Source organism: Heptranchias perlo, chromosome 24, assembly GCF_035084215.1.
Source record: "Heptranchias perlo isolate sHepPer1 chromosome 24, sHepPer1.hap1, whole genome shotgun sequence".
In the NCBI taxonomy this organism is placed as follows: domain Eukaryota; kingdom Metazoa; phylum Chordata; class Chondrichthyes; order Hexanchiformes; family Hexanchidae; genus Heptranchias; species Heptranchias perlo.
In genome coordinates, this window is record NC_090348.1 from 47081390 (window position 1) to 47106000 (window position 24611).

The 24611-nt window shown below is 45.0% G+C and overlaps 1 protein-coding gene across 7 annotated transcripts in view; it reads right to left on the reverse strand.

The window, feature by feature from the left end:
- The window catches only part of shank3a (SH3 and multiple ankyrin repeat domains 3a), a 777353-nt gene that overhangs the window by 74682 nt on the left and 678060 nt on the right, over nucleotides 1-24611 (reverse strand). For all 7 annotated transcript variants that reach the window (XR_010967116.1, XM_068005245.1, XM_068005243.1 and 4 more), the window contains one exon: nucleotides 18807-18942. Coding sequence is in view for 6 of the 7 variants with exons in the window: in XM_068005245.1 (XP_067861346.1) it covers nucleotides 18807-18942 (136 nt within the window). In the remaining variant the exon portion in view is untranslated. The remainder of the gene's footprint in view (nucleotides 1-18806; nucleotides 18943-24611) is intronic.

Sequence of the window (24611 nt, forward strand, 5' to 3'; positions counted from 1 at the left end):
AATCAGAGATGGGCAATAAATGCCGGCCTTGTCAGCGATGCCCACATCCCATGAACGAATAAAAAAAAAAGGTCTTTTGGAAGAGCACTGGACTCCCATTCAGAGGGACTGGTAGTTGTAGCAATACAGTGTCCTAAAGCGCTTTACAGCTAATGAAGTACTTATCACATGTAGTCACTGCTGTATTAAAGTAGGAAACACCGCAGCCAATTTGCACACAACAAGCTCCTACAAACAGCATTGAGGTAATGACCAGATCATCTGTTTTAGTAGTTGGTTGAGGGATAGATACTCCCCTGCTTTTCTTCGAATAGTGCCATGGGATCTTTTACATCCATGCAACAGCACCTCCGACAGTGCAGCACTCCCTCAGTACTGCGCTGGAGTTGTCAGCCTGGATTATGTGCTCAAATCTCTGGAGTGGGACTTGAATCTATGACCTTCTGACTCAGAGGTGAGAGTGCCTCCCACTGAGCCTCGGCTGAGAACTTAGGCTCAAAATGATGAAAGAGCTTGAGGGGTAAATAATGACAAATTATTTCTACATAATCAGCAAATTGATAACAGGAGCAGAAACACTGGGTTAGTACTGGAGTCATAAAGGTGGAGGGGAGAAGGAATGTGTCACACAAAGGGTTATAGTGTGCCTGTATGTGTATGTTGGGAAAGGACAGGATTGAACTCGGCTGTGATGCTCCCAAGTCTCAGATCACCAACACTCCCTTCCTGGGCTCATGTGAAAAATGGTCCCTTCAATACATAGGCACTGACACAGGGTCAACAGAGGGAGTTCACTGTGTTGCCAGGGTTGATGTTGACCCTGTGCCTGTTTCCTACCCTTGTGCTGATTCCTCTCCTTCAACAGTCCCCTTTTCACGTTGGTCTTTCACACCACTTGTTGCCCACCACTGGCATTACTCAGATCTGTTATCAAAAGGTGGAAACAGTGAGTGAACACCACTGCCTGTTTATTCACTACTACGGTACTGACTGTTCTATACACAGTGAGTATAGAAATTTGGGGGAGTTGGCAGGAATATCACTAATTTGTTACGGGCAAAAATGTAAGAGAAAAGCCTTGATATCCTTAAGTTATTTAGTTTTTCTTTGTGTTATACTCTGAAATTTATTATAGAATTAAGCACTTCAAAATTGAAAATGTATCTATAATATATTAAAAATCTTATGTCTGTGGGCACTTCCTGTTGACTTTTTCCATTATGTAAATTCTTATGTCCATGCTGTAATTTCAAGCACTTGCCAGTGGAGGCAATTTAGCACCACTATTAGTGGCAGGTTGTAATTACAATGCGACAAGTTTCAATAGGCAATTTCCATTAATAAATGTGGACACAGGAATCTACATAATATAAAGACAGAATATATGACATCAAAGTGGGGACTGAATGACCTCTGCATGCCCTAGTCCAATTGTCCCCCGCCCTCTAACCTCACTTCACCTGTGGACTACACTTGGTCTTGACTCCGTCTACAACACCGTACGTGATCGACTGACATTTAATAATACTTGCCCAGATGTAGCTTTGGCCCAGTTGGCCACACTCTCACCTTGGAGCTAGAAGGTTATGGTCTGAAGTCCCACTGTAAGACTTCAGTGTATAAACTAATACTGTAGGTCAGTGACCGAGGGAGTGCTGCTGTCAGGATGAAACAGTAAACCCAGTTCCCATCTGGTCGGTCAGGTGGACAATAATGATCTACCCCAAGAGTAGCAGGGAGTACTCCTGGAGGGGATGGCCAACAATTGGCCTTTGGCCAATACACCAAAAATAGATTAACCAGTTATTCATCCCATTGCTACTTGGGGGAATCTTGCACAACAGTCATTGGAATACAGGAACAGGAGGAGGCCATTCAGTCCCTCGAGCCAGTTTTGCCATTCAATGAGATCATGACTGATCTGTGCCTCAACTCCATTTTCCCGCCTTTGCTCCATATCCCTTGACACCCTGACCTAACAAAAATCTATCGATCTCAGTCTTGAAAATTTCAATTGACCCCCAGCGTCCACAGCCTTTGGGGGAGAGAGTTCCAGATTTCCACTACCCTTCGTGTGAAAAAGTGCTTCCTGATTTCACTCCTGAATGGCCTGGCTCTAAGTCACTTCACTATGTGAAGTGTTCTGAGATGTTTCTGAGAGATGTGATATAAATGGAAGTATATAATTGTAATAGAAACATTTGAATAAACGTAGAAGTTGACAGCTGATAGTTGAGATCAGGTTCCTATTCATTGTGGATCTCAGTGAGCTGATTTCCAGAACTTCCTGACCAACAGAAAATAACACTGAATTTGAGATGTGACATGTTGTGAGTGTAGAGCGTTTGGGAAGAACAGGTGACTTTGGACCTATGGTTCACAAAGCTTTTCACCACTGGGAGTTTCCTCGCCTCATGTCTGGGTCTGTTGTAGACTCATTGATGGAGATTGATTGCTGTGATTAGTCAACAACTCCATTATCGATGTATTATGCGAATACCAGGATGGTAGAAGGCGAACTAGATGGACCGTAGTCTTTCTTCGTCTAGCAATTCCTATGTTCCTGTGTTTTCAGTTCAATCCATGGCTCAGGGAGGTTGTCCCATCAGTCAGCGCGGCTCTCTAGAAAAGGGGAAACATAATGCTGCTGCCAGCAAGTGAGTGAGGGAGACCCGCCCGTCGGCAGTGCTGCTCAGTCCCGCTGCTTCAATGTTTCAGCAAATGTCAGCGCCTCCGGGACAGAGAATGTGAGACAAAAAAATTGACAGGGGAAGAAAAAAAGAGATTAGATAAGAAGTTTGAACAGAAAAGAGAATAAGGACAGTGGAGAATATTTCATACTCAGATAGTTAAATGGAACCACTGGTTGCTATGGGAACTGTCAATGGTTAAGTGCTGCACTATCCATTAACCTGCTGGAGGGCTACAATCCCATTTTGCTGATGTTGATTCTTAAAGACCCTCAGGTTCAACTCCCTTCTAATAGGGATTTTGTGTCTCCCCAACAGCCCACTAGAAATTAAAGATGATCCTTGTCGGACTTCAGTCCTCATGGTCTGTACGCCCTGTTGTTTGATTTCTTCCCCTGGCTCAGATTTTGTATCTCAGAGTCCCTCGGCTCTCGAAGTGCCATATGAGGGGATTCATGTCCTTACAGCATGATCAGACATGCTTTTCCCCCTACTTTACGTACGTATGCCGCTAAATTTGTTGGGTCCATTTTGTAGGCGTCCCAGGCGTCTGCCTAAAACAGGTGCTGGGCATGTGTTAATTAGGAGCCTGTCAACCGTTGAAGGACCAGTCTGGGAAATTTGTTTCCCATGAGCGGAGCAGGCACCGGGCCTGTCCTGCTCTGAATTCTTCAGCGGCCCCTGCGGTCGCCAACAACAGGTAAGTTTATTTTAAATAAAATTTTAAAAATATCTTTCCTGTGGAGCCAGAAGGAGCAGGAGGTTTCCCCCGACTCCACAGTCATCCTGATCACCACTCCCCCACCATAGCCCGCTCCAACCCCTCCTCCTGGGACTTACCTAAGGACCACTGCCGGTGAGGCAAGCGGCCCGACAGGCATCGGCAGCTCGCGCATAAAATGTTAATAAGGCCTGAGGACCAATTTCTGGGCCTCGGAGAGGGCTCCCATCTGTCAGAAGTGCTCTGAAAATCATGGGGAAGAACTTAATGTCACCGCTGTGGCCACCACCATTTTTATGGGGTCCTTGGAATAGCTGGCCTGTGCGGTCGCCTGAGGCGGACGCATCGCTAATTTAGGTGCTTAAATCAGCCTATCTTTTTCTAGGGCCGGAGGTTTGCTGGATTGTGGTCTGCCCTGGGCCGCTCGGTCTCCCCCACTGTAGCCTGCCGGCCATATGTTAATGACGCACAGCCCTCAAAAATGGACCGGGCCTCCCATTGACCGCCTGAAAACCTCACCAAGGGAAAATATTCTTCAATGTGCATGAGAGAATGTATGAAGCATAGAGAGTATGCATGTGTTTGAGTGTATGGGGTTTCAGTGCGTGTGATATAGAGAGTATGCATGTGTTTGAGTGTATGGGGTTTCAGTGTGTGTGATATAGAGAGTATGCATGTATTTGAGTGTATGGGGTTTCAGTGTGTGTGATATAGAGAGTATGCATGTGTTTGAGTGTATGGGGTTTCAGTGCGTGTGATATAGAGAGTATGCATGTATTTGATGTATGGGGTTTCAGTGTGTGTGATATAGAGAGTATGCATGTATTTGATGTATGGGGTTTCAGTGTGTGTGATATAGAGAGTATGCATGTGTTTGATGTATGGGGTTTCAGTGCGTGTGATATAGAGAGTATGCATGTGTTTGATGTATGGGGTTTCAGTGCGTGTGATATAGAGAGTATGCATGTGTTTGATGTATGGGGTTTCAGTGTGTGTGATATAGAGAGTATGCATGTGTTTGAGTGTATGGGGTTTCAGTGTGTGTGATATAGAGAGTATGCATGTGTTTGATATATGGGGTTTCAGTGTGTGTGATATAGAGAGTATGCATGTGTTTGAGTGTATGGGGTTTCAGTGTGTGTGATATAGAGAGTATGCATGTGTTTGATATATGGGGTTTCAGTGTGTGTGATATAGAGAGTATGCATGTATTTGATGTATGGGGTTTCAGTGTGTGTGATATAGAGAGTATGCATGTATTTGATGTATGGGGTTTCAGTGTGTGTGATATAGAGAGTATGCATGTATTTGATGTATGGGGTTTCAGTGTGTGTGATATAGAGAGTATGCATGTATTTGATGTATGGGGTTTCAGTGTGTGTGATATAGAGAGTATGCATGTGTTTGAGTGTATGGGGTTTCAGTGCGTGTGATATAGAGAGTATGCATGTATTTGATGTATGGGGTTTCAGTGTGTGTGATATAGAGAGTATGCATGTATTTGATGTATGGGGTTTCAGTGTGTGTGATATAGAGAGTATGCATGTGTTTGATGTATGGGGTTTCAGTGTGTGTGATATAGAGAGTATGCATGTGTTTGATGTATGGGGTTTCAGTGTGTGTGATATAGAGAGTATGCATGTATTTGATGTATGGGGTTTCAGTGTGTGTGATATAGAGAGTATGCATGTATTTGATGTATGGGGTTTCAGTGCGTGTGATATAGAGAGTATGCATGTATTTGATGTATGGGGTTTCAGTGTGTGTGATATAGAGAGTATGCATGTGTTTGATGTATGGGGTTTCAGTGTGTGTGATATAGAGAGTATGCATGTATTTGATGTATGGGGTTTCAGTGTGTGTGATATAGAGAGTATGCATGTGTTTGATGTATGGGGTTTCAGTGCGTGTGATATAGAGAGTATGCATGTATTTGAGTGTATGGGGTTTCAGTGTGTGTGATATAGAGAGTATGCATGTGTTTGATATATGGGGTTTCAGTGTGTGTGATATAGAGAGTATGCATGTGTTTGATATATGGGGTTTCAGTGTGTGTGATATAGAGAGTATGCATGTATTTGATGTATGGGGTTTCAGTGTGTGTGATATAGAGAGTATGCATGTGTTTGATATATGGGGTTTCAGTGTGTGTGATATAGAGAGTATGCATGTATTTGATGTATGGGGTTTCAGTGTGTGTGATATAGAGAGTATGCATGTGTTTGATGTATGGGGTTTCAGTGCGTGTGATATAGAGAGTATGCATGTGTTTGATGTATGGGGTTTCAGTGTGTGTGATATAGAGAGTATGCATGTGTTTGATGTATGGGGTTTCAGTGTGTGTGATATAGAGAGTATGCATGTGTTTGATGTATGGGGTTTCAGTGTGTGTGATATAGAGAGTATGCATGTATTTGATGTATGGGGTTTCAGTGTGTGTGATATAGAGAGTATGCATGTGTTTGATGTATGGGGTTTCAGTGCGTGTGATATAGAGAGTATGCATGTATTTGAGTGTATGGGGTTTCAGTGTGTGTGATATAGAGAGTATGCATGTGTTTGATATATGGGGTTTCAGTGTGTGTGATATAGAGAGTATGCATGTATTTGATGTATGGGGTTTCAGTGTGTGTGATATAGAGAGTATGCATGTATTTGATGTATGGGGTTTCAGTGTGTGTGATATAGAGAGTATGCATGTATTTGATGTATGGGGTTTCAGTGCGTGTGATATAGAGAGTATGCATGTATTTGATGTATGGGGTTTCAGTGTGTGTGATATAGAGAGTATGCATGTGTTTGATGTATGGGGTTTCAGTGTGTGTGATATAGAGAGTATGCATGTGTTTGATGTAAGGGATTTCAGTGTGGAGGGGGCAGGGATCTTGTTGTGTGTTCCTGTGCGTCTGTGTGTGGGTGTGTGAGTGAGTGGGTGTGTAGGTGGCCTGCGTACGTGTTTTGTTGTTTCTGATTCTCTCTGCTGCTCTCCTGGAGACAGTGACTCACAATACTGTGAGCATTTTATTCAATCACACTGATTTTCAGCCTCCCCTCTGATCCCTGGATTCAAGCCCTGCACGGAATGCCTGACGTTCAGGAAGCAGTGCCGGGCAGCCAGGCCTCGATGCCCAGCAGAGACAAACTTTATTAGGTCACTAAAAATAACAGCGGAGGTCAGATACTTTAATTAGTGAAGTCGCCATCAGGCAAATTAGTTTCAGGTGGGAGAGAGATGGTATTTAAAGAAATTTAATGACAAAGTGACTGTAATAGCTCTGGGCTCTAGGACGTTATACTTAAACTGGTACATTGGGTGAAGGTCTGTACAAGTGTGTTGCATCAATCTATGTCCTTCACTATGTGCAGTCCACAGAAAGTAAAATTTAACAACTTTTAGTATCTCAAGGGCTCAGTGGAAAATGCTAGTGTGGTATTGAGTTGTTTTTATATTTGTTCTCGGGGTGTGGGCAATGCTCGCGAGGCTCGAATTTATTGCCCACCCCTATGCAGAAATATAGAAATACAAAGAAGTTACAACATGGAACAACCAGTCCGTGTTGGTATTTACTTTCCACACGAGCAAATAGTCCCAATCACATTTACCCGCCCTGTTCCCACACCCCTTCAGCCCCTTTTCTGTCATCCAATTCTCCAATCTAATCTTGAATGTTGACATAGTTTCTGCCTCAACCACTAACCCTGGAAGTGAATTCCACAACCTCGCAACTCTCTGTGTGAAAAAGTTTCTCTTGCCCTCTGTTCTGAATCTCTCACATTTGATCTCATAGTCACCCTGAGAAGATGTTGGTGGGACGTCTTTCGCAGTTATCGTTTACTAGGCCACTTCAGAGGGCATGAACAGTCAGCCATGTAGTGTGCAGCTGGAGTGACAAGTAGGCCAGCCCAGGTAAGGCGTCATTGGCAAGGCAGCATTTATTGCCTGTCGCTAGTTGCCCTTGAGATGATGATGGTGAGCCTTCTCGAACCACTGCAGTCCATGTGCTGAGGATACTTCCAAAGTGCTGTTAGGTTGGGAGTTCCATAAAGGATTTTGACCCAGCGACCATGAAGGAATGGCGATATATGTCCAAGTTGGGATGGTGTGTTACTTGGAGGGGAACGTGCAGGTGGTGTTGTTCCCATGCGCCTGCTACCTTTGTCCTTCTCCGTGGTGGAGGTCGTGGGTTTGGGAGGTGCTGCCGAAGAAGCCTTGGCGAGTTGCTGCAGTGCATCTTGTAGATGGTACACACTGTAGCCATGGTGCGCTGGGGTTGGAGGGAGTGGATGTTTAAGCCAGTAAATGAGATGCTCTTTTCTATATGGTGTCGAGCTTCTTGAGTGTTGTTGCAGCTGCACCCATCCAGGCAAGTGGGGTCTATTCCATCATACTCCTGACTTGTGCCTTGTAGGTGGTGGGGAGTCAGGAGGTGAGTCACTCGCCGCAGTATTTATGTGGCTGCTCCAGTTTAGTTTCTGGTCAATGGTGACCCCCAGGATGTTGATGGTGGGGGATTCGGCGATGGTAACGCCATTGAACGTCAAGGGGAGGTGGTTAAACTCTCTCTTGCTGGAGATGGTAATTGCCTGGTACTTGTCTGGCGCGAATGTTACTTGCCACTTATCAGCCCAAGCCTGGATGTTGTCCAGGTCTTGCTGCATGCGGGCACGGACTGCTTCATTATCTGAGGAATTGCGAATGGAACTGAACACTGTGCAATCATCAGCAAACAGCCTCACTTCTGACCTTATGATGGAGGTAAGGTCATTGATGAAGCAGCTGAAGATGTTTGGGCCTAGGACGCTGCCCTGAGGAACTCCTGCAGCAATGTCCTGGGGCTGAGATGATTGGCCTCCAACAACCACAACTATCTTCCTTTTTGCCAGGTATGACACCAGCCAATGGAGAGTTTTCCTCCGAACCCCATAAAGAATGGCCACTGGGGCCTGGTATCGGTTCCCATTCAACTGAAACCTGGCAAAGAACCAATATCTTCTGGCGGGGGGGAGAACTGCAGGGAAGAAAATATTTTACAAATCGTACCGTACATTTCACTGAAATGTTTCAATAACTGAAATTGTTTAAAGTGAAATGATTCAGTAAATATTTTTCTTGTCATCCCCTCTCGCCTGATGACCCTGATTGACTTTCGCACTGACTTACTCAACTGAACCACTGGTATAGCTCGAGCTGAGCTTTTTACATATGTAAATATTTATCACAAACTAAATGACCTCCCATGGCACCGCTCATATACAGTCTGGGGCGCAGGGTTGTGATTTTTTTTTTAGCTGCTGATCTGTGCCTGTCCCTTTAAGGCCATTACTCAGGTAGAGACTGTGGGAATACAGGTAAAGGTAAATTGCTGGAGTGAATTACAGGTCAGTAAATTGCTTGTGGATTTCAGGCTCCAGGCCTTGGCTTTCTTTCTCTATTGTTCTAAGATGGTTTTGCATCTGTAACAAAGTGTGACAGAAGCTTGCTATATACAAGACTTTTTAATATACTCTGTCCTTATTGTCATAAAAAATTGCTCTGATATTATTTATAGTTAAATAATAAAACTTATGGCAATTTAGGAAGCAGAGTAATGGAACTGGTTGGAACACATGGAGTGTCTCAACATCAGGCAGAGGAGCTGGGAGGCACAAACTTACCGAATCACAGCACCACCAGCGGTGAGAGAGTGTAATTACGGTGTGACAAGTTTACATAGGTAGTTTCCAGTATATGGACAGAGCAATTTCTAAAGGGGAAAAGCTGATACAGGAAGTATACGCAGATAAGATTTTTAATATATATTATAAATATATATCCTGTGGCATTTCCCACAGTTAATAAGATGATACAGGAGGGTTGTACCTTGTAATGCACAATATGTTATTCTTCTCTGTCTCTTTAAGCCACAGAATATCACTGCTGTTAAGTAAACATTGGATGTTTCAGAGTTTAATAGCTTTTCAGCCTAGAGGTCATCACCCAGGTTTACGTTCTCTGTTTTTGTGTGTGATTGCTAAGGTCAGTCAGGGGTGACGGACATTCTGGCTCTTGTGTCAATTTATTTTTCAATTGTTGGGAGAATACTTTGCCTTTGTTTCTTTAGTGGGATGCAGAAATTTGCAGTGTGACAATTGAAGTGTGATGGGTAGGAAATACACACTCGATGCACAGTAAATCAATGGATTTTCTACTTTATAAATCCAAGAACTTTGTACAATGTGAAACATAATATATTATTCTGCTGTTAAAGTACAGATATCTATATCCCTTTTAAGGCTATAAAGTCTAATAGATGTTAAGTGAACACTGGGTGAGTTCATTTAAAGGTTACTTGCTAATCAGACTGGAGATTGGAACCTTAGCTTTGTTTGTGAGAAGGCCAATTGACAGCGTGTAGACATTGTGACCCAGTGATATAGCGGTGGAAAACCCAGGGAAATTGGGGAGGGGTGAGACCTACCCCCATGTTCCTGCCCCCAACCTCTATTTTCCTCCCCTAACCCAGCCACGAAGTCTGCCAGCTGCCAACACCAGTAAAAGGAAGGCAGGGCCTGCCCACCCCCCAAGGGACCACCTGGATTCAGGTGGCAGTAATTCCTGGGGCAAGGATGGAAAGCCTGTTGATGCCCCTTTTGGAGGGAGAGAGCCCAGTCGTGGACACCTTGTCTTTCTCTCAGGCCCCAAACCTCACCTTAGTTAGACCTCAGCTCGGTCCGAGAGGTTGCCGTCCGATCTTCTGGACCTTGTGCCCCCTTTATGTTGGGCTACAACTCTTCAGATGCTGCAGCACTGCTGTATCTTCCTCCCTAGATAGTGGCGGGTTCCCTTTTAGGGCCGGGGCTCCTGCTGGGAACCCACCCTTTAATTGAGACCCAAGAAGGAAACGGGGCCAGAGTCATGAGGGAGATGGGGCAGTGAGTGGATGTCCCGCACTGACACCTCAGGGGCAGACTCAGCAAAATCCAGCCCTGTGGCTCCAATACTTTCTTTTCCTGAAACATTAGTAGATTCTGAATGGCTGTCTTTGTTTCTTTCTGCTTCTTTTCCAAGTGTGACACAGAAATTTGCATCAGACAGAATGTAAGATCTTACGTGTGTCAGACAGACAGAGTTTATTGTATTACTTATCAATCTTCCATGGGGTTACTCATGGCAGTCAAGACCAAGTGTAGTTCTTAGGCGAAATAGGATTAGGTGGGGATAATTGGAGCAGGACCTGACGACATAATTCATTCTCCATTTTGAAGACTTACACTCTGTCCCTATTTTTATATATGTTGATTTGATATTATTTAGTTACACAGCAAAATTTACAGCAATTTGAGAAGTAGAGTGGGCTGAAACAAACGAGCTGGGAGAAGCGAAACTGAGACGCTACAGCGCCACCACTGGGGAAGGGTGTAATTACAATGTGACATATTTACATAGACAGTTTCCATTATAAATTTGGACACAGGAATTTATAATAGTGAAAAGTTGACACAACAATGTGACAACAGGAAGTAAAGTTTTGTGGTCAGTGAGTGTGGCAGATGTAAGATAAAGGAACGAGTTGTTGCTTGGACAAAATAAAATGAACAAAAAGTAGTGTTAAATATGAACAAAAATAGATAAAGTTCATGTATTGCAATGCTTAGAGTGTGGGGAATAAACTGGGGGTAATTAGAAGCAATTATGTCACAGGAAGATATAGATATAACAGCACCAACAGAAACTTGGCTGCAAACTGGGCAGGAGTGGAAAATAAACATATCAAGTTATAATATTTTGAGGAAGGACAGAACAGATAAGAAAGGAGGAAGAGTGGCAATAATGGTGCAGGAAGGAACTGGAGTAGGTTATCCACCTGCTCGTTTGGTTGGAGATGTTACCTTCTGCAGAAAGTCAAACTGAAGAAAAAGGACAAATTTGTTTATTCAAGCCCCAATCTACGACTTGAGCACGTAATCTAAGTTGGTGTTCCAGTGCAGTACTGAGGGAGGTAGGTGGATGAGCTGTTAAACCGCGTATGACTATAAGAGTAAAGATAAAGTTGTACAAAGCAATGGCTAGGCCACAGTTAGAGTACTGTGTGCAGTATAGAAAGGACATTAAAGCCACAGAGAGCGTACAATGTAGATTCACCAGGATGCTGCCAGGGATGGGAAACTATAATTATGAGGAAAGACTTTGAGATACTGGGACTATTTCCAATGTAGCAGAGAAGGCTAAGAGGAGATTTAATAAAGGTTTTTAAAATTATGAAGGGGTTTTAATATTATGAAGAGTTTTGATGGAGTGAATAGGGAATGACTATTTCCTCTAGCTAGGGAGTCAGTGACAAGGGGTCATCAATTTAAATTTGTCACTAAGAGGGAAGAAAGACAAGGATACATTTCTTTATGCAAAGGTTTGTTGGAGCTTGGAAAGGAATGGGTGAGGCAGACACCACTGCATATTTTAAGGGAAAAGTGGATAAATATTAGAAGCAGAGGAAGATACAAGGCTATGAGTAGGATTAGCTTTGGATTGTTCTATCAAAGAGCCAGCACAGACACGATGGACCAAATGGCTTCCTTATGTGCTGTAAACTTCCATGGTTCTCCGATTAAAGATCTAGTGACACTGATTGAAGAAGAGCAGAGAGTTCTCCTGGTGTCCTGACCATTCCTCCTTCAGCCAACACCTCCCAAAACAGATTAACCAATCATTCATCTCATTACTGTTTGTGGAACATTGCTGGTTCAAAATGGCTGCCATATTTGTCTACATAAGAACAGTCACTGCACTTCAAATAGTAATTCATTGTGAGGTGGATACTATTATTATTTACTCTTGTTTCACAACAAATAAGTTTTACTTTTTTGGATGTGAAGGTCCAAGCCACCTTGAGTGTGAAGACATTGATGAAAGCTGGTCTCAGAAGACCCACAAGATAAAATAACAACGGACGTACAAGAATAATCCAGAAACTGTGAGATCTACACCTTGGGATACAACTGAATAGAAAATATAAGGGCAAATTTGTGGGTTCATGCCCCACTCCAGGACTTGAGCAGATAATCTAGATTGGTATTCCAGTGCGGTACTGAGGGAGTACTGCCTGTCGTAGATGAATGAGCCGTTAAATCACATATGGAGTAGAAGAGTAAAGATAAAGTTGTGCAAAGCAATAGTTAGGCCACAGTTAGGATACTGTGAGCAGTTTTGGGTGCCCAATTATAGAAAGAATGTTTAAAGCCATAGAGAGTGTACAATGTAGATTCACTAGGATGTTACCAGGGATGGGAAAATATAGTTATGATACACACTTGGAAGGATCAAAGCCAGCATGTTCTGATATACTGGCATGGAGGAGGAAAGAAGACACTGGACAAAGAGGTGATGAAATAGAAACTGTTTAGTCAAATGGTTAGATGAACAATACAGATAATGAAATAACATTTGTTGACTGTTCCAACATAACAGTGTAGGTGTCTTCACTAAGTAGCTGTGTAGATGAACATACAAAGTAAAACAAAATGACAGAGCACTTCTTTTCAATTGGTAGTGTTGAGGTAGTCTCGTTGACTTATGTAAAAGATGTGCAAACTTAACAATGGCAAAACCCAAATTGTGTCAATGCAGTTGAATTATTTACATGGTTATATATTAAAACTATGTACATGTGTTCTATTTACAGAGGGACAGGTGACTGAGCTTTGGGAGGACCCGTCATTCAAGTGATCCCCCACTGGGTTGCACTGTGTATTTGGCAGTACATCAGCCACAGGAGAGCTGGCTGCTGGCACCACGACCCCTGCAGACTGGCCTTCAGGGGACTTAAGAGAGCTCTGAACAGCAACGTCCCGGAGCTGAGGGGTGGAGGCCTGGTGGTCTTGCACCAGGGTCCTGAGTAGGCTGACCAGACAGCCAACCTGCTCTGTGAACTGCGCCCAACCAAACTGCATGATAGTATGCGATCTTGTCATGTCACTGTGCATCTGGGTGTATCCGGACTGCACAGTGGCGTGGAAGTTCTGCACTGCCTCATGAAGGAGGTGAACGGTCTGTTCCAACATCTGTTGGGTGTGTGCTGGGGATGTTTCAGGGCTAGCACCTGTCAGCCGTGGCTGATGTGTCCCTTGGTCTTCCATGGTGGACCCTCCGGCTTGTATGGCACAATCCAGGAGAGGTCCTTTGGAAGCTCCGGCCACAGGAGTCAGGTCCTGTGCCAGGTCCTCCTGCCATTCCAGAGCACAGTCACAGGCGTGGAGTTCGGATCCCGGGTCTTGTGGGGTTGTGACGCTTTCCCCCTGGTCGAACTTGACATCATCTTCCTCAGAACCTTCGTCATCTTTGAAAATATTGATGAGTCCTTCGAGTGACTCAGTGCTGGTTGATGTGAGTGATTCATCTGTGGAGACATAAGAGGTTGCCTTTAATGTTGGTTCTGGGGTTACGTAGCAAGTTGAGATTTTGTTTTTACAATCAGACTGTTGCAGACGACAGAGTACCACTGACGCTTCTCCAATTGGCTTTCCCTCTCCTCTCCTGAAAGCAGTGACTCCTGCTGGGAAGGGTCCGACGGACACTGGCATCCCTCCGGCACCTTGCCCACCGAGCCATTTTCCAGATGCGAGTCTAGGCAGCGAGCTTCGGTTGGCAATTTGACCGAGAGAGACGTCACAGCCGAGCCCGATCCAGCCCTCACCCCGACTTCCAAACACACGCGTGCTTCCCAGTAGGAGTCACTGGATATCGATCAGGAGCAGGAACTCTGGCTGATTTTTGTTTTTTATCCCTCCCTAGCCCAGGGACACGAAGGCCAATCGTAGTGCCCCCCCAACCCCCCTTGCTGCCCCTGGCTGAGATCAGCTAACTCAGCACAGACCAAGGGTCGAACCTGGGACCTGCCTGGCCTGTATGGCTCAGTACCACACTGGGTGGTGCGTTAACCCACTGAGCAATCAGGAGAGCATCGAAGTGCCACTTGTCAAGGAACTTACTGCAGGCACAGCAAACGATTATGGATTTGGGAGGTTACGTCTAAGGATGTACAAGACCCTATGGAATCATTGCTAGCATGCATGTTAGAGAAGACTAATTTATAGGGCTATGTTGTTAGTATTTATTTATTTCTAACTAAAACAGACAGCAGACATTATTTACATGACTTACCAGATTTGGTGACGGGCTCTGGCGTGGAGGTGGTCTCATCGGTGCCTTGCTGGTTGAACGGTTGAACTAGCGGTTTCTCGGTTCAAGGGAGATATTTTGCTAGGTGCCCTGCTGTCCTGTGCAGTTGGTTTGCGTTTCCTAGTGTGTTGCTGGTTAGCCTCGCAACCCTTTTTTGTTTTTTTAGTTCATTATCTCGTTTGCGACAGCCGTTTGCAGTTTGGGGCACTTTTTTTTTGCACAAATTTATTAACTCTCCTGACAGTGATGGCCCAGTGGCCTCTCGATGGTCCTCTGTTGTCGTTAACATAGTTTTGGTGCCAAAGAAATGCATGCTTCATTTTTTTTTGTACAGTATAAACCAACATTTTAAAAGTTCCATTTCACCGAAAACATGGTCTTCTGCCATTTTTTAACCTTTACCAGAGCGACAAATGATCTGTTTTTCATAGTTTAAGCAGCTTATTCCCACTCGTTAAGGGACTGAAGTGTGAATAATTTACCTCGGGCTAGACGGTTTAATTCAGTCGTAAATTGAAACCCATCGGACCCGAGAGTGAGAGCGCAAATCTTTCCAAGAGTTCTTAACATTTAACTGTTCAAATATAATCCCCTAGGCGACTCCCCCCACCAACACAAGCACTGTACAGGTCTGCAGATGAGGCCATTTCATCTCCTTCCTAATATGGCAGCAATTGTCTCCCTCGGCTCCCTGCTCCAGACAAATCTGTTCACAATTTGTTCAATATTCAACAGTCTTAGGCTACAGTAGACTATTCCACTAGTTTAACAGTTCTACAGGTGTGATTGGTTCCTACTCCATCTTGCAGTCAAGTTCCTCAGTTCCCTTCCTGTTCACACAAAGACCTTTGCATGTACTACCTACAGGATGCACTGCATCAGCTCGCCAAGGCTTCGTCGGCAGCATCTCCCAAGCCCGTGACCTCCACCACCTAGAAGGACAAGGGCAGCAGGTGCATGGGAACAACACCACATCCAAGTTCCCCTCCAAGCCACAAACCATCCTGACTTGGTTCCTTCAACGTCGCTGGATCAAATCTTGGATCTCCCTACCTAACAGCACTGTGGGAGAACCTTCACCACATCGACTGCAGCGGTTCAAGAAAAATGCCCACCACCACCTTCTCAAGGGCAACTAGGGATGGGCAATAAATTCTGGCTTTGCCAGCGATGCCCACATCCCAAGAATGAAGTAAAAACAACACCAATTCCCTTTAGCATTTTTAATGTCTTGGATCATGAACCCCTTCCCCACCTTTAACCTACTTTTTTCTAGTGAGGACAATTTGACCTCTCATCCTAACTCATTGGCTAAAGAGCCTGCACAGTTATTTTCCTCCTGTAAATCACTTCCAATGTTCCTTTTCTCAAGAGTGCTGAACAAAACTGGACACGAGAGGGTACAGAGATTTACATAGAATGTACAGCAGAGAAATAGGCCATTTGGCCCAACTGGTTTATGCTCCACATGAAGCCTCCTTCCACCCCTCTTCATCTAACTATCAGCATAACCTTCTATTCCTTTCTCCCTCATATATTTATCTAGCTTCCCCTTAAATGCATCTACGCTATTCGCCTCAACTACTCCTTGAGGTAGTGAGTTCCACATTCTAACCACTCTCTGGGCAAAGAAGTTTCTCCTGAATTCCCTATTGGATTTATTAGAGACTATCTTATACTTATGGCCCCGAGTTTTGGTCTCCCCCAGTGGAAACATCTTCTCTGCACCTACCCTATTAATCCCTTTCAAAATCTTAAAGATCTCCTTCAGATCACCCCTCAGTCTTTTCCTTTCTAGAGAAAAGAGCCCCTGCCTGTTCAATCTTTCCTGATAGATATAACCTCTCAGTTTCTGGTACCATCCTTGTAAACCTTCTCCAGTGCCTCTATATCCTTTTTGTAATATGGAGACCAGAACTGTGCACAGTACTCCAAGTGTGGTCCAACCATGGTTCTATATAAGTTTAATATGACTTCTCTGCTTTTCAATTCTATTCCTCTGGAAATGAACCCCAGTGCTTTGTTTTTTTTATGGCCTTATTAATCTGTGTTGCTACTTTTAGTGATTTCGACGAGGCTCGCTGGGTGGAGCATGGGTCGGAGACAGGGCTATAACTCTACAGCCCCAATTCTCCCACTGCTGGAGTGCAGCCTCACTGAATTTCCCCTAATACTCCCAGGAGTAGTCTCTCCAGTGCTCTACAGAGTGTCAGTGTGCTCTCCTTGTCTTGTACTCTGTGGATCTACTCATACAACCTCCCGCCCGACCTCAGCAACTGCTACTGTACAATGCATCAAAGTGCCGACGTGAAATGAGTTTGGGTTCTCTTAACCCAGCTCTCAGTGCATGTGAGTTCACAGAACCATAGTCAGTGCAAATTGGCACTAAACTGGCATAAGAAGCACAAGTTCAACCAAGGGCCCACAAAAAGATCAGTCTTCAAACCCAATCTACAACCCAATTCATTGCAAAGGGACAACTACATCAATAGAACCACCAAAAGACATTTCCAATTTTGTATGTTGCCTTATTATATCAACGTTCATTAGTTAAACTTAAACACATTTTGCCAAACAGATAAATAACAAATTCAACAATAATTCACTTGAGTATGCATCCACGGCATGCTGCATTCTCACACAAATATCAACACATCCCATCAACCTGGAAACTACATTTCACATGGCGTCTTTTGCTCTTTCCTTATTCCCTCAATTTTCATCCCTCCCCACCTTCTCGCTGGAAGGTGTTGACTCCCTGCTGGTCCATGACGTGTTCGTCCCTTTGACCATTCTTCTGGTGTGAACCCAGACAGTGAGTTTTAGCAGGCTGTTTAACTGCAATGGGTATTGCAGCTGAGCCTGATTCTGTCCTCGTCTTTTGTCCACACATGCACACTTCCAAATGGGAGCGCTTGATCAGGAGTCAACTTTTTCTCCTCTAGCCCAGGGGTGTAAATGACAGTTGGGGAACCCTGCCACCATCCCTGCTGACATCAGCTAACTCAGCACATACCAGAGCTCAGAACCTGGGACCTTCTTGGTCTGTATGGTTAAGCTACTTACTGAATCAGCAGTTGAGTCACCCCAGGAGTGGATGGGCATAGAATTATGGATTGTCCTTCTGGTGAGAGTGAGTTTCATAAAACAGGCTCAGTGAGAGGCAGTTTCCATGTAGAGGTTTTAACCCTTTCACCGTGTCACATGCTCTCAGTTTGATAAGTGTCCACTCAGGTTGTCATTGTACTGAATAGCAGAGATTCTTGGTTCAGTATATTACTTCTGTTTTATTCCCTCCCTCTTTCCTTTTAGAGAATCCCAACATTTAATGTCTTCCTTTGGAAAAACACAAGAACAATTTATGAAATCAGGAGTGCTCTGTCAATCTTGGTCTAAAGTTGGACATTAGGAGCAAGGGAGGTCAACTCACTCGCTAACTGATTGAGGGGAGGAGGCTCTAAATCATTCTCCAATTAACTGAGAGGAGGCTTCAAATAATTCTACAACTAACTTTAAATCATTCTCCAACTGACTTAGGGGAGGGGGCTTCAACTCTCTCCCAAACTCATTGAAGGGAAGGGGGCTTCAGCTAACAAAATGGCTGACAGATAGAGAGCTTTGATTAGCTCCCAATCTACTGAGGGGAGGAGAGCTTAATTCGCTCCCTAGCTTATCAAGCAATAGCATCTTTGAGGAGTCCGCTAACTGACTTGAGGGAAAGGTGCTTCAACTCACTGCCTGAGTTGTTGGGGAGTAGGGATTTGACTCATTCCCAAACCTATTGGGGAGAGGAGGTTTTGACTAACTTCCTAACCTATTGAGGAGGGGTCTTTGACTAGCTCCCAAAACTGACAAAGGTGAGGGGGGCTGCTGACGAGCTCCCTAAGTGATTGAGGGGAAGGGGCATAGTCTCATTCTCTGACTGACTAGGGGGGAGAAAGATAGGAAAGCTCTGTAACTGACTGGGGCGGGGGGAGGGGGGTTAGACTCAGTTCCAAATAGACCTTTCCTTCTCCTACAGCAGATGAATATCTGCCCACCTGGCTTGAGTCTTTTGCACCCAATGGCAGTGTAATTAGGAATTCTCTTTGTGGGGAATTAGGATGCACACCCAACCTCAAATAATTATCAGTAGCTTCTCTGCAACCAGTACCATTACCCAAACTGTCTGCCATTCAGTTGATCAGTGAAAGGGTTAACTCCGACAGTATTCTTCCATTACCGTTAACTATATCCTGACCTTTTTTCCTCATTCCGTCCTCCAGTTCAGGCTTTCGGCTAACTGTCACCACCTTCATCAGCAGCTTATTCCCTCCCAGTCGGATCATGGAGACCACCTGCTTGTGTCCAACCTTCACCACGTTGTTGTTATTGACCTGCGAAGGAAGACAAATGCATTCAGACCGTGACCCTTTGCACACCAGGCAATGCGTGTCTGGTAAAACGGCTCGTTGGGGATAAAAGGGTCAAACACCAGGGACGCAAGTCAAGGATTAGGGAGATACAAAGGAAAACAGCTGAAAGAAAACCCCCCAAAAAGTGCTGGAACCACCCGTCAGGTCTGTCAGCACCTGAAAGGAGACAAGACGAGTTCACGTGTCTTGTGTAGAGTTCATATGACCCAAAACGTTAAGCTCCGACGACAGTCGACTGATGACGAGAATTCTTTCAAATGTTGATGGGTCTGCCACATTACTAGCACTTCCTGTTTTTATATTAAGAAATGAAGTCGTTAGGAGTTAAGAGGGTTGTCGGGGTAACTGTGTTCAACCAAAGTAGATGAGTTCCCGGGGAGGCACAGAGTAAAGAGTAAAGCTTCCACCTTTACCGCTGGGTGGAATACAGGTGGTAGGGAACCGGTCACCCGTTTTACACCCTACATGGTTTACGTTTGCATCGACTTCCATTGGGCAGGATGTAAAACAGGCAACTGTTCTGCTACCGCTTATTTTCTGCCTGGCAGTAAAGGTAAAAATTCACGCCATTGAAGCAGAATGTGTAAATGGAGTCAACGGAATTGGATATGCTTGTGGAGAGAGAAGCGATTCAGGGAATTGGGGGGGGGAGTGTGAGATGCCCAATAGTCACCAGACATCAGGAAACAACAGGGTGTATTTTATAAACTTTCTTTGTTCAGGTGTCGTCTCCTCACACATTTTGAAACATTCAGTTTGGTCAAAAACCTGTTAACTTACACAAAAATTCAATATCAAACACTCCCAGGGCAGGTACAGCAGAGTTAGAAACAGAGTAAAGCTCCCTCCACACTGTCCCATCAAACACTCCCAGGACAGGAACAGCACAGGTTAGATACAGAGTAAAGCTCCCTCTACACTGTCCCATCAAACACTCCCAGGACAGGAACAGCACGGGTTAGATACAGAGTAAAGCTCCCTCTACACTGTCCCATCAAACACTCCCAGGGCAGGAACAGCACGGGTTAGATACAGGGTAAAGCTTCCTCTACACTGTCCCATCAAACACTCTCAGGGCAGGTACAGCACAGGTTAAATACACGTCAGCAACTTGCTCACATTGGAAGCTGCCCTTTCGATGGCAGCTTATAGATGTGTTGCTGCACTATTTAAAGGTCCACTGCAGCTCCATCATCAGTTTTGGTGCACAGAAACAATTTCTGTTGAAATAAATGTCTGTCTGGTGTAAGGGAGGGCTGGAGCTCCGGGTCCCCTTTCACAGCTGTGGAAGTTTTGCTGGAGGGAGGAGGAGGGAGGTCTTTATGGCACCCAACGACTCAAGCACCAAGGGTCATAAAAAAGAATGGCTACGAATGGCCACTCAGCGCAGGGACAAGCCGAATAATGTTACCAGGGCTAGCATGATAACAGGAGCCAGCCCCACCTTCCAAGAATCCACTGTTCTAAGCAGATGTGTCACTTCCAATGGCCTCCATCACACATTGGGTTGAGATGCTTGAATTGCTTATCAACACTGTGGAGACGGTAGCATGGTAGACGGCTGCGATGAGAAGTGGTCTCCCCCAAGACTCTGGCATCTCACCCCTACAAGGACCTGCTCCAAACCGAGGCCATAGAGAGCGTATGAGATGGGAAGTAGGAGTGTGTTTGACAGCTGTGGATTTGTGATGATATCTTTTTCATCTTCTCGTCCTATCGTATCCCAAATCTTCTGACAGTGAACCATATCAGGAAACCCTGCTAAGACTCCTTCTGTGGAAGAGTTAGAGGGTGAGGCAGAGAGGAGTGCACTGGGTGAAGCACAAAGAGAATGGGTGAGCAGGAGCAGCTGGGACAGTAACATGAGGAAGCAGACTTTGAATATGGAGAGTCGACTATTGTCGCCTCTTGTCTGAAGAGCTTGGGAATCGAAGGCTCGCGGGCCTTGTATTTAGAAGAATGTGCTCACAGAGCATTAAACGTTGAAGGTAAAGGGGACAGTCTGTTACGGATGGGGCCTCAGGTGGAGAGGTCCACCAGCAACATGTGCAGTACATCGGAGAATGATTTTGCTACACTGCATGAAGGTGTGGCAGTTATAGGGGTTTTTTTTTATTCGTTCATGGGATGTGGGCGTCGCTAGCAAGGCCAGCATTTATTGCCCATCCCTAATTGCCCTTGAGAAGGTGCTGGTGAGCCGCCTTCTTGAACCGCTGCAGTCCGTGTGGTGAAGGTTCTCCCAGAGTGCTGTTAGGAAGGGAGTTCCAGGATTTTGACCCAGCGACGATGAAGGGACGGCGATATATTTCCAAATCAGGATGGTGAGTGACTTGGAGGGGAACGTGCAGGTGGTGTTGTTCCCATGTGCCTGCTGCCCTTGTACTTCTAGGTGGTAGGGGTCGCAGGTTGAGGTGCTGTTGAAGAAGCCTTGGTGAGTAGCTGCAGTTCATCCTATTGATGCTACACACTGCAGCCACGGTGAGCCGGTGGTGAAGGGAGTGAATGTTTAGGGTGGTGGTTGGGGTGCCAATCAAGCGGGCTGCTTTGTCCTGGATGGTGTCAAGCTTCTTGTGTGTTGTTGGAGCTGCACTCATCCAGGCAAGTGGAGAGTATTCCATCACGCTCCTGTCTTGTGCCTTGTAGATGGTGGAAAGGCTTTGGGGAGTCAGGAGGTGAGTCACTCGCCACAGAATACCCAGCCTCTGACCTGCTCTTGTAGCCGCAGTATTTATGTGGCTGGTTCAGTTAAGTTTCTGGTCAATGGTGACCCCCAGGATGTTGATGGCGGGGGAGTCGGTGATGGTAATGCCGTTGAATGTCAAGGGGAGGTGGTTAGACTCTCTCTTGTTGGAGATGGTCATTGCTTGGCACATGTCTGGCGCGAATGTTACTTGCCACTTATCAGCCCAAGCCTGGATGTTGTCCAGATCTTGCTGCTTGCGGGCATGGACTCCTTCATTATCTGAGGGGTTGTGAAAGGAACTGAACACTGTGCAATCATCAGCGAACATCCCCATTTCTGACCTTATGATGGAGGGAAGGTCATTGATAAAACAGCTGAAGATGGTTGGGCCTAGGACACTGCCCTGCAGAACTCCTGCAGCAATGCCCTGGGGCTGAAATGATTGGCCTCCAACAATCACTGCCATCTCCCTTTGTGCTAGGTATGACTCCAGCCACTGGAGAGTTTTCCGCAGTGAATGCCTTGATGAAACCATCGGTTTCAATTGCCAACTTGTTAAATTAATACTTTGTATCTGTTTTCACAGCGGAGGATGAGGACAAAATACCAGTGGCACAAGGGAACATAAAAATGCATCAAGGGTAGGAACTTAATGGATTTAATATAATTTTTTAAAGATAGACCAGGGCCTGATGGTTTCCACCCCAGGATACGAAGAGAATCAAGCGATATGGGGATAGGGAGGGAAAGTGAAGTTGAGGTAGAAGCCATGATCTTATTGAATGGCGTAACAGGCTCAAAGGGCCGTATGGCCAACTCCTGCTTCTCACTTACATTCTTATATTAAAAGAAATAGGTGAGGAAATTGCAGATGCATTAGTCATACTTTTCCCAAGCTCTCTAGATTCAAGAATTGTGCCTTTGGATTGGAAAATTGCAAAAGTCACTCCATTATTTAGGCAGGGAGGTGGTGGGAAATAAACTAGGAAATTACACACCTGTTAGTTTAACATCAATTGTGGGGAAATTACTGGTATCTATCATCAGGGACAGAGTGACTGAGCACTTGGACAGGTATCAGTTGATCAAAGAGAGTGAGCATGGATTTCTGAAGGGTACGTCATGTCTGACAAATCTAGTTGAATTTTTTGAGGAGGTCACAAGCGTGGTGGATAGAGGAGTGTCTATGGATGTTCTCTATATGGACTTCCAGAAGGCATTTGATAAGATTCTGCACAAGAGATTACTAGCAAAAATGAGAGTGCAGAAAATTGGAGGTAACTTGGTTGGAAGATAGGGGACAGAGAGTAGGGATAAAGGGCTCGTTCCCTGATTTGTGGGATGTGACAAGTGGTGTTCCCCAGTGATATGTATCGGGGTCTCAGCTTTTCACCGAGTATATCAATGACTTGGATGAAGGAATGGAGAGTTGTATGTCAAACTTTGCAGATGACACTAAGTTAGGAGGCACAGTTAGTTGTGTAGATGGGAACAAGTTACAAAGGGACAGTGACAGATAGTTAGTGGGCAAAACTGTGACAGATGGAGTTGAATGTGGGGAAGTGTGAGGTTATTATCCAATTTGGATCTGAGAAAGACAAATCAGAATTTTTTCTTAATGGGGAGAGAATAAGAACTGTGGAGGAGCAGAGAGATTTGGGTGTCTAGGTGCACAAATGACTCAAAGTTCATGCACAGGTACAAAAAGTTAGCGAAACAGCTAACGGAATGTTGGCCTTTATCTCAAGGAGGCTGGATTACAAAAGTGAGGAAGTGATGCTTCAGTAGTACAGAGCCTTGTTCAGACCTCATCTGGATGACTGCACCTCAGGAAGGATACATTAGCCTTGGAGGGGGTACAGTGCTGATTCACCAGAATTATACCAGGACTTGAAGGGTTAAATTCCGAGGATAGGTTGCATAACCATGGCTTGAATTCCCTTGAGTTTAGAAGTTTGAGGGATGATTTAATAGAGATAATTAAAATGATTAAGATATTCTATTTACTCTGGTAGGGGAATCCAGAATAAGGGGCACAGCTAGAGCTGGGCCATTTAGGAGTGAAATCAGGAAGCACTTTTGCACACAAAGGGTAGTGGAAATCTGGAACTCTTTCCCCCCAGAAGGCTGTGGATGCTGGGAGTCAATTGAAATTTGTAAGACTGAGATCGATAAGATTTTTGTTGGGTAAGGGGATCTCGGGATATGGAGCAAAGGCAGTAAGTGGAGTTAAGGTACAGATCGACCATGATCTTACTGAATGGTGGAACAGACTTGAGGGGCTGAATGGCTTACCACTGTTCCTACATTATTCTTCCATGGACTCAGACTGCTGCCAATGGGTGCGGCGCGCTAGATTGAAGACTGTTGCTTCCAGCTTCAGCAAACTTGGCAACCAATTACAGGCGGGGCCTCACTGATTTCATTGGCACCTGCTGATCAGTAGCTATGCTGAGATGTACCCAGTACCAGTGGTAAAGCAAGACGAGGCAGAGATGATGTGTTGTCCAGACCAGCCCCTCCCTCTGATGCCTGCACAAGGCCAGGCTGCCACAGGATGCAGCATAAGGGCTGCATCCTGTGGCAGGTCCAACTGAGCAGTTAGTTGGCCATGAGACAAGGGCCACCTCAGACCCAGGAGGCTCCTACTGTCACATAACACCCACACACTAACACACAAGCACACACACACACACTAACACACAAGCACACACACAAACAAACACAGAAGCACACACTAACACACAAGCACACACACTAACACACTCAAACTAACACACAAGCACACTAACACACACACAGTAAGATGCACACACTAACACACACATCAGCTGTACAGACATGTGCCAAGTTTCTATTCTATGACTATACCTACCGGCTTGTGACAGGTAGTGAAATTCACAATAATTGTGACTGAGTGGGTTGTGTTATCACGTGACTTTGAGAA